The sequence below is a fragment of the Denticeps clupeoides genome, chromosome 2 (genome assembly GCF_900700375.1).
Source record: "Denticeps clupeoides chromosome 2, fDenClu1.1, whole genome shotgun sequence".
NCBI classification, from domain to species: domain Eukaryota; kingdom Metazoa; phylum Chordata; class Actinopteri; order Clupeiformes; family Denticipitidae; genus Denticeps; species Denticeps clupeoides.
Genome location: NC_041708.1, coordinates 37,810,237 through 37,826,661, shown reverse-complemented (window position 1 = coordinate 37,826,661; position 16,425 = coordinate 37,810,237). Strand labels below are relative to the sequence as shown.

Sequence of the window (16,425 nt, the reverse complement as noted above, 5' to 3'; positions counted from 1 at the left end):
TAATCTGTCATCGATTGCTTTAACCTCGAAAGCGATCACGCGTTGATCGATTTGTTTTGTCTTTCCAGTTCCGAACATGGCGTCCGTGTCAGCGACGAACCCCTCGCAGCTGCTTCCACTCGGTACGTTTTTTTTTCTTTATTCTTCGTCGTTGCGATAAAAATCTATACCCAGAATTATCACCGCAAAACATACAAAAATCACGTTTTATTTGTCTGTTTCCAGTTTAATTGTACCGGCGGCAATGGTTGGTTAACTAGATAGCCGTGTTTCCCGCGCTTCTCCCGCGAACGAAAGCCAGACGACGTCTGTAATTTTTAAGTAATTTACTCTAGCCTACACATTTATTAACGCGCATTAATGCTGAACAGTAATATACTAAAACAGTCGGTCCGCTCTCGCGTCTTCTGCCGTAGTTTCTAGCCTCTTCGTTTTCTTACAAGTGTTGCCAGATTCGTCGGAAAAGAAGCAAAGTTTCTTTCTTTCTTTGAATTGGCCTCAGATGATCTGAAATAATGTTGACTCATATAGACAGAAGAAAAGCCGAAAGGACCTCGAACCAGCCCAGTGTATATTATATGCCCGCCGAGTAACATTTAAAACAGCCCAACATGGCAACAGTGTCCCTGCCTGAATTCTGCCATGTTCAACCTCGTTTCAGAACTTGTGGACAAATGCATCGGTTCCAGAATCCACATCGTCATGAAGAATGACAAGGAGATCGTCGGCACCTTGCTGGGGTTCGATGACTTTGTCAGTATCCTTTCAGTTAAAAGCGCCTACGGTTTCTGTATTTTTTTTAAATATTAATGGAAGGCTGGCTGGTGCAAAGTGTTCCTTCACACGTATTTCTGAGACATGGTGCTGGAGGACGTAACCGAATTGTAAGTATCGTAGGGGGCTGCCACTTTTTAGAAATAAATTCCCTCCTGACCCCTGCCTCTTTTTATTCCAGTGAGATCACACCAGAAGGCAGAAGAATAACCAAACTGGATCAGATTCTGTTGAACGGCAACAACATTACGATGGTAAAGAGGCATTCTGCTGGATGGGATGAATTTGATTTGCTTCATTCTCATTAATTGATTTTGTTTTTGTTTTCTAGTTAATTCCAGGAGGAGAAGGTCCTGAAATGTGAAGAACGATCTTATCACTGCTCTTCATTTTTATTTTTATATAAACCCCCTTTTGACTTAGTATTTGCCTAATTTTGCTGTAATTTAATTTTTATTACTGAAATCTGTTGGATCCTTTGGCAAGTTTGGTTCAGAATGACTCGGTTGTGGATCGTCTTGAAGGCAGAAACCTGGTTTTGTTGTAAATAAATGAAGTGGACCCTTCTGGAACCGGCTGGTGAATTTCTTCCCGTAAATTAGAGGTACAGTGACGACCACGCGCACTCCAGCTCGACTCGTTTTATTAGTGGAGACACCATGAAAATGTAAAAACCCTGAAAAAGACCAGCTGATTGGATATTTCAGAAAGGCTTGAATCAAACAAGAAAATACTTTTTTTTTTTCCTTTTTCCCCCAGAATCCCTCCTCCCAGCATGCATCAGTACATGGACTGCTTCTCTTCTCCTTTAGGATTGGTTACTTTCTCCAGGTTCTTGCTGATTATGTCATACAACTCCGCCTTGCCAGGAAAAAAAAAAAGAAAGCTACGTTATTACTGGTTGACGCGCTCATCTTTTACGTTCGTTCGTGGTGTCGGCCTTCCAACTTACATAAAAGCCACGGATGTCCAGCACGATGACCCTGATCTCGGAGTACACCGCCTCGTCCTTCTCGTGGACCAGAGAGCGGTAGTCCATCTGGGGGAGGAGGAGAGCAGATGAACGTGCGGCTGTCAGCCGGACGCGCGCGAGGCGGAGCAGCAACTCACCACGTGAGTGTCTTTGGAGGCTTTGGCCACGGCGTCCCCTCTCTCCGAGAAGTACCTGCAGGAGACCAGCAGACGAGGGTTAGAAGGCAGAACGATGATGAAAAGGGGGGCCAGAGCATCTCACTTGTTAATGTTGGTCTGAAAGCCCTCCACTTTGGTCTTCACAGCGGTTATTCTTTCCAGGATCTTCTCCTGGAAACCAACGAGAAACCACTTAATTCCAGCAACATGAAAGTTCCATGGTTCTCCTCGTCTGCGAGATTATTACATGCCTGGATTGCAACGCCAAAGTCATTCCCATCCTCAATTTTGGGAATCAGATGCTGGATCCAGCAGGACACCTGTGGACAGATCACACCTGAGTACTACTCATATTATGGTTCTTAGACATTTTTACAACTTTTCAGTTACTCTAAGGCAAATTCAAATGTGAAGGAAAAAAATTACCAGAAATTTGTTAAAACTAAACTTATGACTACCCCGAAAAGCTGAAATTAAAGGACAGTGTTTCTTCCTCCAAGTTCGCGTGGGGCATGGGCCCCACCAGGTTCCGTTCTAGATCAGGACCACCCCTGCTCCTGGAGGAACATCTGTCTTTTCATTCCAACCCACATATCTTCACAATCTCAAGGTGCCCAAGACCAATTAAGGTACCCAGGCTTGATTAAGGAACCCGAGCCCGATTAAGGTACCCAGGCTTGATTAAGGAACCCGAGCCCGATTAAGGTACCCTGGCTTGATTAAGGAACCCGAGTGCAATTAATGTACCTAAGCTCGATTAAGGTAGGCCTGGAGGGAACTCTTTGACATACGTTTCCCAAGGACCAGGGTTGTGAAAAACTGGTATAGATCATCAGCTGTCATTTACTTTTATAAGAAGACACGTGGCTGAGAAAGTTCTGGAATATGGAATATGCATGCAGTACCATGTGATGTGGTTCACTACATAAAGCCAGCAAAGATACTAAAGACCTGCGCTAGTTTTAAACGTGATGTGATTTCAATGACTTTTCAAGGCGTGTAAAATTCTCTATTCAAATTCCTTGACTTTTCTAGCTTTTTAATGACCGAACTCTAGGATGAAAGTGTTCTTTATTCGAAATTTGGGACGTACTGTGATGCAGGTTTCCTTCAGAGCAACAATTTCAGGCTTCACCACGTCCAGCAGCTTCACAATCTTCTCGTTGCCCTTGATGAAGCCACACTTGGGAGCTGAAACGAAACCAGAAGACAGATGCAAATAAATGTAATTAAATAAAAGGCTACCACAAACAGTCCTTACGCTTCTTCTTCTTCTTGTCTTCGTCCTCGTTTTTGTCCGTCTCCATTTCCTGTAAATGGGAATAAGCAGAAAGTTCTCAGCATGCTCCATCCAATCGGCGACCCAGTAACCGGTGCCGAGCGCCCTGCTGACCTCATCTTCAGGAGCCGGGGGGTCCGGGATGGGGATTTCCAGAGGCGCGTGTAGAAGACGGAGGTCGGAGACGCCGAACGCTTCCTCCTGCACGACAGCGGAGATAAACAAACACACACACACACACAAGAATGTTCTCCAGAGCCAGGAAAACCACGTCTCACCTGGAGCAGGTTGTCGAGCTGCACAATCTTCCGAGGGATGTGGCTGGAGAACAGCTGCTCGGCCTGCGGAGGAAAATACAAACCTTCAGAAAGCTCACATGCGTGCATATATATATATATACACTCACACACACACACATATACACACATGCAATCAAGCACACACTCACATACATACATACACACACACACTCACACCCACACACCTGCCGATACAGCCCCTGGCGGTAGTTCTCGATCTGGAAGGCACAAAGCAACACAAAAGATGCTGGATTAAAAGTCCATTATTTTGTTGGGAGAATCTGTGAAAATGTAATAATTTCGCATTTTTAATCGTGTAAGACCCCAGTTTTACTTTCGATCTGATGTCCGCCGCCGGGGTGACTAGGGACTTTCTTCTGCGTAAAAAGTGAACAAACGAGCGGCGACGGAGGGACGAGTAAAAGCCTCGTACCTTGAGCGCGTTGTCGCCGCTGAGCTTCAGCACCGCCGCTTTGGACATTTTCTCCGGTTCTGGCGCTGCAGACGTGAGGAAGAAACGCGCCTTCGGTCTCGCTCGGTCCCGCGGCCACTTTCGTTTTCGACGAGGGGGGTGGAGCCCCGGGCGACCACGCCCACTTATGTAAAACGGGGTGTTTTAAGGTGGACCGGGACATCGACGATCAGTAGCGTTGAATTAAACACGTGACACGGCGCAGTTTCTCCGTGATAAAAAATTCGAACCAGAGGTACCGTTGATGTCGAGGTTATTGATATTTCAATCAGCCACAGGATCCTTGTCTCTAAGCATACAGAGAGCAAAGGAATACTGTGCAAAATGCTGCCCTTAAAACGTGAGCTAGGGGGAAAATCTGACTTGGGTTCAAGGTTCATTAGACAGAGATAGAGGAGTTGAGTCGCCATAGTACGAACAGGGCCGTAGACGCTTCAGTTAAATATATGTATATATATATATATATATATATATGTTTTGGTGCTGGTGTGAGAAACTTTGGACCAACTCGACGACCCGGACGACCTTAAATCCAAAAACTCGAAACGAGGAGGAAAAAGAAGAAGATCAAGTCGCTCCGGCGACTTCCGCGTGTGTGAGACCCGAACGTGAAGGTAACGCGTCTCGCTGCTCCAGCTTTAAAAGTTAAAAGTCGACTTGCTAAAGTTCTCAGTTCCGAGTTGAGCTGTCACGTGACAGCTTTTTTTTGTTTGATTGTTAAGGCCATTTCCCAGATATGGAGCAGGATGTGTTGACTGTGTAATGACGTCACTACCGAACGTCAAATTTGTATTCCTTTAAGTTGAATACGTGATAGTTTCGATAAGACGACTGGATCCCACTAGTTGAATTAGAATCGCTTTATTTGCCAGCAGCAGCAGCAGCCGCACCATGACTATCCAAGAGGAGTATGAGGAGGTCAGGAGGAGGGTGGAGTCTCACCTGCTGACATCAAGCTCCGCCCACAACATTGGCACCGACCTCATGGCTGTGGCCGGTCTCCCCCTGCCCTTCTCCGCCAAGTACCGGCACCTGGCCGCGGAGAGCATGGTGCTGGAGAACGGCGTGGCCCAAAGCCGGCATGAAGTGAGTCCTAGTCTCTCTCCCATCGACGACCCAGAAGGAGTTCAGAGAACTTCCACAATCCGGGATTGAATTTTCCTGCAGGTTCTGGAACAGCTCGGCCGGCTGATGAAAGCGTTAAACATGCTGGAGAAATACGGCCGCAACCTCATCAACCCCAACCGGCCCCAATACTGGCGCAGCGTGAAGGACAACAACCCCGTCTTCAGGAACACTGTTGACGCTGTGAAGGTGAGGGGCGGCGGCCCTCGCCCTCGTCCTGAGGTTGTCCGGCCTTCACCGAGAGTTCTCCTCCACAGGGTGGCCGGGTGGTGCTCTCTCTCTACGGCTACACCGCCCAGCTGCCGGATGGCGTCGGCTTCCCAGACGACACCGAGGTTCCTGACGTTCGGAAGGTTGCCGCGGTGATGGTGGAGGTCATGATGTTGAGGGCGGAGTTGGACATGTTAATTAAGGTGACGCATGTGAGTAAATCTGTAACGAATCGGCGGTGAAACGCCGTTAAGACGTGCGGTGTGTGTGTTTTTCGGGCGGCGGCAGGGGACACATCCTCACCCGGAGGTCTTTGAGAGAACCGTGCCGAAGCTACGTCAGCAGAAGGTGAAGAGCCGGTGCATTTCCAACCCGCTTTACGTGTCCGCTCCGGATGTCTGAAGACCCCTCGCTCTCTCTCGCTCTCTTCTGCAGGAGGGGACGCGCACGGTGCCCGATGCGGTCGTCATTCCGGCTGGCGGTAAGAGGCAAGCTCCACCCACTCCACCGAAGCCAAAATTCACACCCAACCTCACCAATCCGACCCCGAGATCGCCGACGTCTGTCCCCGGCCCCGCCCACCCGCCGGCCGTCTCCTCCAACCGGACGAGCAACGAGTGCAACGTGTGCGGCGGTGCCGCCACCCTCCGCTGCCCCGCCTGCGGCTCCTTGCCCTTCTGTGACACCTGTGATGTCATCTACCACCGCCACCCGGGTCGGGCGGACCACCGGCGGGACCCCATACTGGGTGAGTTCTGTCTTCCGATAATTCGTCGGTCCCACGTTCACTGTGGTGCCTGGTAAAAAAAACTCCGCCCCTCCCCTCAGAAAGATGCCCCGCCGGCGGCGTCTCTGCCATCTCCTCCCACCGCGCCGCCTGCACCCGGCCGCCGGGACCACCGGAGGTCTGTGAGGTCAGAGTTCAACATTTCCGCCCCGGAAATATCGTCATTTCTCCTCAGAATGCAGCACGATTATGGAACATTTCTGTATTGTTGCAGCCTGATATGTGTGCACGGCGACGCCCGACAAGTGCAAACTCGCCAAAACAGGTGGTAGTAGCCCAGCGGGTAACACACTTTCCTATGAACCAGAAGACCCGGGTTCGAATCCCACTTACTACCATTGTGTCCCTGAGCAAGACGCTTAACCCTAAATTGCTCCAGGGAGACTGTCCCTGTAACTACTGGTTGTAAGTCGCTCTGGATAAGGGCGTCTGATAAATGCTGTAAATGTAAATGTAAAACACGTACAAGCAGCGAGCGCCTGAAAACGGACGCGGTAGGCCCGTGTCTCGTGAGCCTGAGGCTGTCCGGGACGCTTTGTGGGACGTATTTTCGCTGCCTGGCCCTGCGTTTATAGAGTTTTATATAAACTTGTGAGCAGAGTGAAGCGTCCCCTCGTCCTCCCCGAAACTGGACCTCACTTACATTTACGGCATTACGACTGATTGTAAGAGCGCCTTACAATCACTAGTTACAGGGACAGTCCCCCCTGGAGACACTCAGGGTTAAGTGTCCTGCTCAGGGACACGATGGTAGTAAGTGGGATTTGAACCCGGGTCTTCTGGTTTATAGGCGAGTGTGTTACCCGCTAGGTTACTACCACCTACTTCCGGCCTTCCGTTCCTACCTTTTCTGGTTTGAGTCGCTTCCTGCTTGTAAAATTGTCCGGGACCGTAGTGTGGACGTCCAAAAATGATTCCATCTCTCCTAAACATACCAGATTTCATGTTGACATACGTTGGGATTCAAATGTGTGACCTACAGCGTGTCCCGGTGGGAGAGTTCTCCGCGAACGAGGGCCATGTGGCGGCGCTGCGTGCGACCAGCGGACGTCCCCGTCCGGGCGAGGACTCGCCGCCACCTTCCGCCACCACAGGTCAGGCTGACGTTTCCTTACGCGCTGATGTCCCGGCCTGCAGCGCGCCACCGGCGTCACGCCTCCTTCTCTCGGCTTCGCAGAGTGGAAGTGCCAGAGCTGCACGGTGCTGAACCCGGCCAGCGGTGTGCTGTGCCAAGTGTGCGAACGTCCCCGCCTGGCCACGCGTCCTCCCGCTGTCCCCGCACGCCGCCCTCCGGCCGTCCTGCCAGCGGCTCCAGAGGCCAAGGTCTGCGTTCCGACTTCCGTCACATCCCCATTCATCATAATAATAATAATAATAATAAAACTATTTACATTTACAGCATTTACCAGACGCCCTTATCCAGAGCGACTTACATTCAGTAGTTACAGGGACAGTCCCCCCCTGGAGACACTCAGGGTTAAGTGTCCTGTTCAGGGACACGATGGTAGTAAGTGGGATTTGAACCTGGGTCTTCTGGTTCATAGGCGAGTGTGTTACCCGCTAGGCTACTACCACCCTGCTATTTAGTTCTTATTTCGCCCAAAATCGCATGCAGGTCGGGATTCGAACTGGCAACCTTCTGATAACGGGGCCGCTTCCTTAACCGCTAGGCCACCACTGCACCTAGCTTGCTAATGAAATAATGATCAGCTATTATAATTATATTAACAATTGTACTTTAACAGCAAAACGTTACTGCTGTGCGTGGGACGTTTAACCGTTTCACCGTGTGCTGTGCTGCAGTGTTTCACAATGACAATCACGTCACTAGTTAAGGAAGTGGCCACGTAATCAGAATCCCGATCCGCCAAGGTGGCACTGAGCAAAGCATCGTCCCCACACACTGCTCCCCGGGCACCTGTCATGGTGCCCACTGCTCACTCAGGGTGATGGGTTAAATGCAGAGGACAAATTTCACTGTGTGCACCGTGTGCTGTGCACATGTGACAATCACTTCACTTTCAAGTTTCACCTTAATAGTAATAATAATAGGGATTTGTAACTTTCATATGACGCCTCTGTAGCGCCACCCCACTTCCTACATGGTTATAAAATGGCATAAAAAGCCGAGCCACCCCTTAAATACTCTGTGCCCCTGCCAGGCCCCCACAGCAAAGAAAACCACGTGGGGGTGCCTGGTAACGTCCCCTATGAAGGGAATGAGGGAACAATTTCATCCCAGTTAATGTGCAGGATATACTGTAGATGAATATTATATATTCACGTAATAAAAATGTAATAATTTTACATTTTTTTACTTTTACTCTTGTTCATTTTTCGGTGGAAACGTACCGTTGATTCGCTGACTTCCCTCCCTCCCTCCTCGCCTCTCCCCCACCCCCAGTGGACATGTGAACACTGCACCTTTGACAACAGGAAGTCTGCGCCAGAATGTGAGATGTGCACGTTGCCCCGCCCACAGCCGGTCAGCATCAAAGACCCGCCCACAAAGCCCAAGGCCACGCCTCAAGACCTTCTCGCGGCCAGACAGATGCAGATGAAGGAGGACGGCCTACAGCTGGTGCAGCGTATAAGAGTAGGTGGAGCCTAACCGCGGGGAAGAAGGGTTGAGAAGGTGGAACTGGCACAACCTCATCATTCCACCCGCCGCTCTATCACAGGAAGGAGAGAAAAGGGGCGTGAGCCCAGAGGAGGTGTGCGCGGCCCTCAGCGTCTCCAGGGACAGCGCCGTCAGCCTTTTTGACTGGATTGAGTCCGAGCTGCCACGCCTGCTGGATGAAATCTGCGCCATGGCCGCGTCCGTCCAGCAGACGCTCGCGGCGGCTCGGGACACGGTGGAGGTAGACGGGGGTCCGGAGGACCTGCGCCGCCGGGACATCCAGCTCTCCCGCGCCGAAGCCAAACAGGCGTGGCTGGCGGCAGGGGGCGACGTGGAGAAGTCGGTCCAGCAGCTGCTGAAAAGCAGACGAGCCAAGGTGCATTGTGGTCACAATTCTGACCTCACCACATTCATCAAACCCCGCCCACAAAACATTGAAAGGCTCCAATTAACACTCACTAGTGATGTTGCAAAGGCTCGTGGTCAAGTGTGGTCCGTGGAAGCATCACTAGATGAACCTGTCTGATTAAGAACGTGCATCAAGTACGCATATTACGTATTTTAATATGTTGATGCTTCAGAAGCACATTGCTGGAAATAATGTGAAGATTACTGATCAATATATAAGTATTGTAGAGTCAGCGGCTGTCCAACCAGCATGGATCATAAATACAACAGTAATTAGCATAGGCACATCCCCCGATATTACAACTGATTTGTCCCAGATCAGTGTGTGTGTGTGTGTGTGTGTGTGTGTGTGTGCTCGTAAAATGTTTCAAGAGCCCATAAATCGTCTTGCACAGCCAAGGCCACGGTAAGTCGTCCCGTTTATCTCAGGTGCCTCCCCAATGCTCCACATGAGCTCCAAAACGTCACCGAGTTCACCGGGAGGTCACCGTATAACCGTGTCAAAGGTCGCAATGCTCTCTGCCGAACCTGATCCCCGCACTCTCTGGCCCTGTGTGCATTTTCAGATGCGGGAGCTGAGCCTCCTGGGTTTCCGGAACCGCGGCCAGTGTGAGGAGGCATTGCGGCTGAGTGGGGGCGACGTGAGTGGGGCTCTCACTTTGCTGCAGCGCCCCCTCCTGGAGACGTTTCACCAGCGCGTGTGGGCCAACGGGCCGGAGGTCCCTATCGACCCCGGTGACCCAGACAAACAGGTGTGTGGTGTAGAACGTCCAACAAAAGGCCCCTGACTTGTACTTTTTCCTCCAGCAATTTACATTTACACCCTTATCCAGAGCGACTTACAGTCAGTAGTTACAGGGACAGTCCCCCCCTGGAGACACTCAGGGTTCATTTACATTTACAGCATTTATCAGACGCCATTATCCAGAGCGACTTACAATCAGTAGTTACAGGGACTGTCTCCCTGGAGCAATTTAGGGTTAAGTGTCCTGCTCAGGGACACAATGGTAGTAAGTGGGATTTGAACCTGGGACTTTGTGGTCTTCTGGTTCACATCCGGCCTTTAGTCTGAATACTTGCTTCTTCTCTGTTGGCAGCGGACGTGCCGCAGGTTGCTGGCGCTGTACGACCTGCCCAGCTGGGGGCGCTGTGAGCTGGCCCTGTGTCTGCTGCAGGAGTCCAACGGGGAGTACTGTCTGGAGGACGTGATCGAGGCCGTCCGGGACAGCCCTGACAGAGACATCATCCGCCGCATGCTCAGCAACGAGTGCAGGGCGTGTTTCTGCAACTTCCCGGCTAGCAAGGTGTGTGTGCGCCGCGCTACGTCTCACATACGTGCGCGTACGTTCCTTTTTGTTCTTTTGTTAATGTTGCTGTGAGTCCCACGTCAGCAGGATAAACCAACACCCCGAACGTGGGACGTGTGTGCGAAGCATCGTGCCTGCTTAAACAATGCAGCTTAACGCCGACGTTCGTCCCCAAAAAACCCCACTGGACGCCTGGGCAGCAGGACCAAGTTAAAGAAGCACCGGGACTTTTAGCCCTTATCCAGAGCGACTTAGTCAGTAGTTACAGGGACAGTCCCCCCCTGGAGACACTCAGGGTTTAGTGTCCTGCTCAGGGACATGATTGTAGTAAGTGGGGTTTGAAACTGGGTCTTCTGGTTCACAGGCGAGTGTGTTACCCGCTAGGCTACTACCACCCTACTACCTCCGGGACACCCTGACTTGGGCTCCGGGTTGGTCGAACCACTAAAACCTGCGCGTGTCCCTCCAGATGCGCTCCCTGACGTCCTGCCAGTGTCTGGTGTGCTGCGAGTGTTTCAAGAACCACTTCACGGTCGCCGTGAGGGACAAGCACATCAGGGACATGGTGTGTCCAGGCTGCGATGAGCCGGACATCAACGACCCAGAATTCCTGGACAACTACTTCTCCACTCTGGACATACAGGTACACCGAGGAGGCGGAGCAACCTGCCGTAACGTCCCCACTAAACGTGCACTGCACGGTATAGATTGTTCACAATAATGCCATATTAATGCTAAATTAGGTAAAAAGATGCAAAATAATTATAAAAAAATATGAGTCTCTCTTCATGCTGCTGGTGGACATGGGGAAGAGTTCCCCACTAATGGGCTGGGAGGACACGGCCAGTGAAACCCGTGTCGTGTGTTCTGAGTGCAGCTGCGCGACTGCATGGAGAAGGAGGTTTACGAACTCTTCCACAAGAAGCTGACGGAGCATGCGCTCATGAAGGACCCCAAGTTCCTCTGGTGCACACATGTGAGACAGGCAGACACAGGGACGTTAGTGCCGTCTTCTCCCCCTTCTGTATCAGAATGAATGCTGTTTGTCTGCTGGTTCTCCACAGTGTACGAATGGCTTCATTTACGATGGGAACCAGTGCAAAGTCACGTGCCAGAGCTGCAGGGGGAGCTTCTGTTCCAAGTGCCAGAAGCCCGTGAGTAGAGGACCTCCCCGGACCTCCCAGAATCCCTCTCTGTTGTGCTCAGGACGGGGCGTATCCCTACGCCAGCGTGCCGGTGTTGCCGTCTTGGTTTCATAGTTTAGGTGGCGCACCCTTGATATTTTGACAACTAACCTTCATGAAATGAGATGCAATGTTAATGCTGGTCGTGACGATAACTATGAGGAAATGTAATACTGTTGAGAAATAAAAGCGAGACTAAAACGCCTCTTCGTCTTCGTTGACGAAATGGGCCGTTATTTCCTCTCGTTTAATCACTATTATCATGCGCTGTGGCTGCTGTGGTGGCTTCATAGGAAAGTTTTGTATGATTATTATTATTATTACTACTAAACGAGGAAATTCAGAGACATTTTTATTGACTTTATGCAAAAGAAAGACGACAACAAAAAAGAAAGAAAACAAATACAATACACACAATATAAAAAAAGATCTCACTAAGTAAACCAGTTCTGTAAGAGTTACATACATATTTTGCAGTACAGTATTATAGGAAAAATGCCAATTTAGTCATTTTTGAAGAAAAATAATGATAATGAACGTGTGCTATTCTAAACCCAACAACCTTTCCACATAACAATAACCCCGTCCTCATGCCAGATTGATTAATAAAAAAGAACAAGACGACAATATTGTTTCTGGATCTTATACTAATAAAGTGAAGTGATTGCACACCACACGGTGCACACAGTGAAATGTGTCCTCTGCATTTAACCCATCACCCTTGGTGAGTAGTGGGCTCCCATGACAGGTGCCCGGGGAGCAGTGTGTGGGGACGTTACTTTGCTCAGTGGCACCTTGGCAACCTTCTAATTACGGGGCCGCTTCCATAACCGCTAGGCCACCACTGCCCCAAATTAATTAATAGTCGGATTCTGTGACTGAAGGCGTGTAAAATACTCCAGGAAGGGCCTCCACACCTTGTGAAATTCTTTGTTGGTATCACTGCTTGAGTGGGCTTGATCTTTACGAACAGTGGAATGACCTCCATTTGTGGTGCCCCCTGGACAGATGGCACAGCATCTGCCGTGATCAGCGGGTGGCACACTTTTTCTTCTTTTGTGGATGAACTGTGCGTAATGAATATATATATATACGTGTGTGCAGTGGGAGGAGCAGCACGAGGGCTTGTCCTGCGAACAGTTCCAGTTGTGGAAGCGGGAGAACGACCCGGAGTACCAGAGGCTGGGCCTGGCCGGCTACCTGCACGACAACGGCATCGGTAAGTGGCGAGGCGTCCTAAATAAGCGTAGGTCCGCACGCCGCCAGTAACGCAGCCGGCCCCGCCAGTCTGCCCCAACTGCAGGTACCAGTACGCCCTGAGCAGGGGCGGCTGCATGCACTTCACCTGCACGCAGTGCCGATACGAGTTCTGCAGCGGCTGCAACAACCCCTTCCACAAGGTGAGGACAAATGATCTCAGACCAATAAACAATTCAAAGTGGTGCATTTCAAAAAAAGTTCTGAAGGAGTTTGCGTTTTAGTGAATTAAATAATGGCCCTCGGAAGTATCTTATACAGGTAAGGAGCTGACGTTGAGAGCTTCTCAGTTAAGAATCAGTTAAGAACCCAGCACCGTGATTCATAGGTTGGCAAACTGAAAATGGAGCCCGGTGTGGTTTATTGAGGGATTTAAGGTCCTGATCCCTGCCAGCAGCACAAAAACAGCTGCGAAGTTTCTGCCGAGTCACTGAATCGTAAAACCGGTGACTCACGAACAGCGTGACCCGGTGACTCATGGAAGGAGATAATAAACAAAATATACGGATCCAAAAGTGAAAATGTGTGGGCTCACCCTCCTTCTCCCGCCCAGCGTGGATGCACCGCACCCCCCTGCACTGTTAGGGGTCTCCACGCCCACCACCCCAGGGACTGCCTCTTCTACCTGAGGGACTGGGAATCGGCCCGAATCCAGCAGCTGCTGCAGGTGGGAATGCAGAATTGGAACGGGTCTGTTCATTCCTGTGTTACGGATGCAGAAATTAATGGGGTTTTTTTTCCCCCCAGGACAATAATGTGGCATTCAACACGGATCCACCCACCGGAGCACAGGCTGGTATGGGAAAATTTCCACCACTTGTCTTCTCCAGAACGCTTATTTGGTATACTTAGTTCTAACGTTAATGTTAAAGTCCATTTCTCACTCAGGTGTGTGTGGAATTATGGAGCAGAAGGACGGGGGGACCGACGCCCCTTGTGGGCTACAGACCCACCCAAACCAGGCGGGGCTGTGCGAGTGAGTGCCAGGAAGTGCGAAGTCCTGGGTGTTCATGCCCACTTTTCACATAGTGCTGTATTCTATATAGTAGGGGTGTTCGAAAATATCGATACGGCAATATATATTGAGATATTTTACATGGTGATATTGCTCAGTCCTCTAGAAGCCTTAGATAAAGGACTTCAATATTTTCTTTAACATTTGATCTTTTTGCTGCCCACTAGTTCAGTGTGCAAAGACAATGCAGTTAAAATTCAGTTCCGAGTTATATTCTTTTGGCTGAATTATAAATGTAACGTGATCCGTACAGCATCTTGTAAATTTACATTTACAGCATTTATCAGACGCCCTTATCCAGAGTGACTTACAATCAGTAGTTACAGGGACAGTCCCCCCCTGGAGACACTTAGGTTTTAGTGTCTTTCTCAGGGACACAATGGCAGTAAGTGGGATTTGAACCTGGGTCTTCAGGTTCATAGGCGAGTGTGTTACCCCACTAGGCTACTACCATTAGCTCTGTAGCTACATTTTAGTGAACTGTAGAATATTTACAGTATCACAATATATCGAGATATAATTGTATCGTGAAATCCTTGCCAACACACAGCCCAACTATATAGTGTATTCTTCCTTGGTTTGGCTTTAATTTAATGGAATTTAACTAATTAATCACACATTTGGCATCAAATTTACTGTTTAATGTGCAGTTAATTCGTTCAAATTTATCACAATTAATTCTTGCTAAAAACTATCACAGAGACAAGAAGCCACAACGCTTTGCTCACAACGGAGTCGCTTCCTATTCACTCTGAATGGGGTGACTGACTTGTGGAGCAAGCGCCAGCCAATCAGATCCCACGTGTGGAAGCACCGGCCAATCAGCCGAGTTCACTGCAAGAAACGAAGCTTACTTGCCGCTCCTGTGCTCCCTGCACAGCGGACATGTGCTGCATTATATGGCACTGTAACATTTGGAAGTGTGTTTTTCATTAGAAACCTACACGATCGAGTGGTTGTAGCCTAGTGGGTAACACACCCGCCTATGAACCAGAAGACCCAGGTTCAAATCCCACTTACTACCATCGTGTCCCTAAGCAAGACACTTAACCCTGAGTGTCTCCAGGGGGGGACTGTCCCTGTAACTACTGACTGTAAGTCGCTCTGGATAAGGGCGTCTGGTAAATGCTGTAAATGTAAATGTAAATGATGTGCACAGCAAAAAACTCTGGTTCCCACTGTGACCATTGGCTCTGTGACTGTGGGGGGGACATGTTATACAGCAGGGGACTGTGATGGCCAGAACACCTCACTTCAACACATTCATATATTTATTACTCAAGGCACATGCAAAAATGAAGAAATCATCTTTTTTTCAAGATTGTTCTTTTCCAGAAAATCCCCCATTTCTTAGTTGGGGGACATGAACGTGAATGTAGAGTGTTGTATGGAGTTGTACGTGGCGTATGGGTCCGTAACTCGCGTCTACTCGATTACAGTAAGCACTATAGGGAGTACTTGGTGAGCCTCGTCAACACCCACTCACTGGACCCCGCCCCGCTGCTCGACGAAACGGAGTTGCTGGCAGCCTGCCGAAGGTACCACGTGAACACCCCGCAGGGCGAGGGCGAGGAGGACCGGGCGTACCACGCCAGGCTGCGGCAGGTCGGTTGCTTGGCTGGTTGGCCGGCTCAGTCTCTTTGTTTGTCTGAGCACTGTGTGCTCATCATGTGCACTTTTCTGCCCTGCTGCTTGTTTATGTAGAGCCTCATGAAGGTTCCTCTTGGAGAGAAGGTTCCCAGGAAGAAATAGACTTCGGACCCTCAGCAACACGAACGCTGAAACTAAAGCTGAGAAAAGGGTTTCGCAGAACTCGTTTTTGCGGTCTAATATGGCTGAAAGGACGTGGCCCCGCCCTATAATTTCCTCTGAATGAGATTATTTGTTGTTCCTCTGTGTCTTCATAAAGTCCTTGCTTACCTTTCTGGAACAATTCTCAAATATTGTACTCTGCGTGATTGTTGGGAATTATGTTGTATATCAGAGGGCTCATCAAATTTTTTTAGAACCATTATACTTTTTTAAGTTCTCGGTGGCATTAATAAGCTAAGTGGACATTTGAAATGTACCGCTATCAGGCTTTTCGGTATGTTTTGGTATAATGATGTGGTGATAATACATTAAAACTACACCACCAGTCAAACGTTTGGACTCGCCTATATCGTTACATAACCTCACGTGGGTTTTTTCATAGTAAAAAATGCAAGACTCATAATTCAGTGGGTGCATCCACACTTTAGACTGGTGGCATATATTCATCTTGTTGTTGTCTTCATATCCTTAGACCCAGACTATGTCACAGTATGCCTTTTACGCACTGAAATGATCACTCATTGAATAAATGTTTTTGGTTCGGGATTATTACCTGCGGTGTGCGTTTATGTATGAAATATGCCCTACTTCAGAATATTACACATACTTTCAGCTCGGCAAAAGCCTGAAAAATTAATAAAAGTGTCTGATATTTGTGCTCGGTTGAAATAATATTAATACACTAAATATAATCACATGTATTCAACTCGTATTATAATTGCTTCTTTGGAATATTAAATATATA

At 49.2% G+C, this 16,425-nt stretch overlaps 3 protein-coding genes across 7 annotated transcripts; 2 read left to right on the top strand and 1 right to left on the bottom strand.

The window, feature by feature from the left end:
* Positions 1–46: 46 nt before the first annotated feature.
* lsm5 (LSM5 homolog, U6 small nuclear RNA and mRNA degradation associated) lies at positions 47–1,341 on the top strand. Its single transcript, XM_028961666.1, has 5 exons — positions 47–122; positions 662–757; positions 857–884; positions 956–1,028; positions 1,106–1,341. Exons 1-5 carry the CDS (start codon positions 77–79, stop codon positions 1,136–1,138), a joined length of 276 nt encoding a protein of 91 aa, XP_028817499.1. The 5' UTR covers positions 47–76; the 3' UTR covers positions 1,139–1,341.
* Positions 1,342–1,400: 59 nt separating this feature from the next.
* psme2 (proteasome activator subunit 2) lies at positions 1,401–4,046 on the bottom strand. The gene is made up of 11 exons (XM_028961653.1): positions 3,917–4,046; positions 3,669–3,701; positions 3,463–3,525; positions 3,299–3,385; positions 3,167–3,215; positions 2,999–3,096; positions 2,157–2,225; positions 2,009–2,076; positions 1,885–1,939; positions 1,727–1,813; positions 1,401–1,635 (listed from the first exon to the last, which is right to left on the bottom strand). Exons 1-11 carry the CDS (start codon positions 3,962–3,964, stop codon positions 1,555–1,557), a joined length of 738 nt encoding a protein of 245 aa, XP_028817486.1. The 5' UTR covers positions 3,965–4,046; the 3' UTR covers positions 1,401–1,554.
* A 175-nt stretch (positions 4,047–4,221) lies between these two features.
* Positions 4,222–16,232, top strand: LOC114768982 (E3 ubiquitin-protein ligase RNF31-like). 5 transcript variants are annotated; one of them, XM_028961618.1, is made up of 23 exons: positions 4,226–4,569; positions 4,834–5,041; positions 5,123–5,269; positions 5,338–5,493; positions 5,579–5,638; positions 5,726–6,038; positions 6,119–6,204; positions 7,060–7,171; positions 7,255–7,400; positions 8,482–8,673; positions 8,759–9,073; positions 9,672–9,857; positions 10,203–10,409; positions 10,882–11,055; positions 11,290–11,388; positions 11,477–11,566; positions 12,701–12,815; positions 12,884–12,996; positions 13,407–13,520; positions 13,601–13,649; positions 13,742–13,829; positions 15,308–15,473; positions 15,573–16,232. In XM_028961618.1, the coding sequence occupies exons 2-23, from the start codon at positions 4,847–4,849 to the stop codon at positions 15,618–15,620; spliced, it is 3,171 nt and encodes a 1,056-aa protein (XP_028817451.1). In that variant the 5' UTR covers positions 4,226–4,569; positions 4,834–4,846; the 3' UTR covers positions 15,621–16,232. The 5 variants fall into 5 exon arrangements, with proteins under 5 accessions (XP_028817460.1, XP_028817451.1, XP_028817422.1 ...); XM_028961589.1 differs by having other exon boundaries at positions 4,831–5,041; XM_028961607.1 differs by having other exon boundaries at positions 4,828–5,041.
* Positions 16,233–16,425: the final 193 nt, after the last annotated feature.

Excerpts from the sequence above, each read along its gene's own strand:
- lsm5 (XM_028961666.1), top strand. The coding sequence starts at position 77 with ATGGCGTCCGTGTCAGCGACGAACCCCTCGCAGCTGCTTCCACTCG. Across the intron at positions 885-955 it reads CTGGAGGACGTAACCGAATT|TGAGATCACACCAGAAGGCA; the intron begins GTAAGTATCGTA and ends TTTTTATTCCAG. Across the intron at positions 1,029-1,105 it reads ACGGCAACAACATTACGATG|TTAATTCCAGGAGGAGAAGG; the intron begins GTAAAGAGGCAT and ends TTTGTTTTCTAG.
- psme2 (XM_028961653.1), bottom strand. The coding sequence starts at position 3,964 with ATGTCCAAAGCGGCGGTGCTGAAGCTCAGCGGCGACAACGCGCTCAAG. Across the intron at positions 2,226-2,998 it reads TGAAGGAAACCTGCATCACA|GTGTCCTGCTGGATCCAGCA; the intron begins GTACGTCCCAAA and ends ATCTGTCCACAG. Across the intron at positions 1,940-2,008 it reads TTTCAGACCAACATTAACAA|GTACTTCTCGGAGAGAGGGG; the intron begins GTGAGATGCTCT and ends GGTCTCCTGCAG.
- LOC114768982 (XM_028961618.1), top strand. The coding sequence starts at position 4,847 with ATGACTATCCAAGAGGAGTATGAGGAGGTCAGGAGGAGGGTGGAGTCT. Across the intron at positions 5,042-5,122 it reads TGGCCCAAAGCCGGCATGAA|GTTCTGGAACAGCTCGGCCG; the intron begins GTGAGTCCTAGT and ends ATTTTCCTGCAG. Across the intron at positions 5,494-5,578 it reads AGTTGGACATGTTAATTAAG|GGGACACATCCTCACCCGGA; the intron begins GTGACGCATGTG and ends GGGCGGCGGCAG.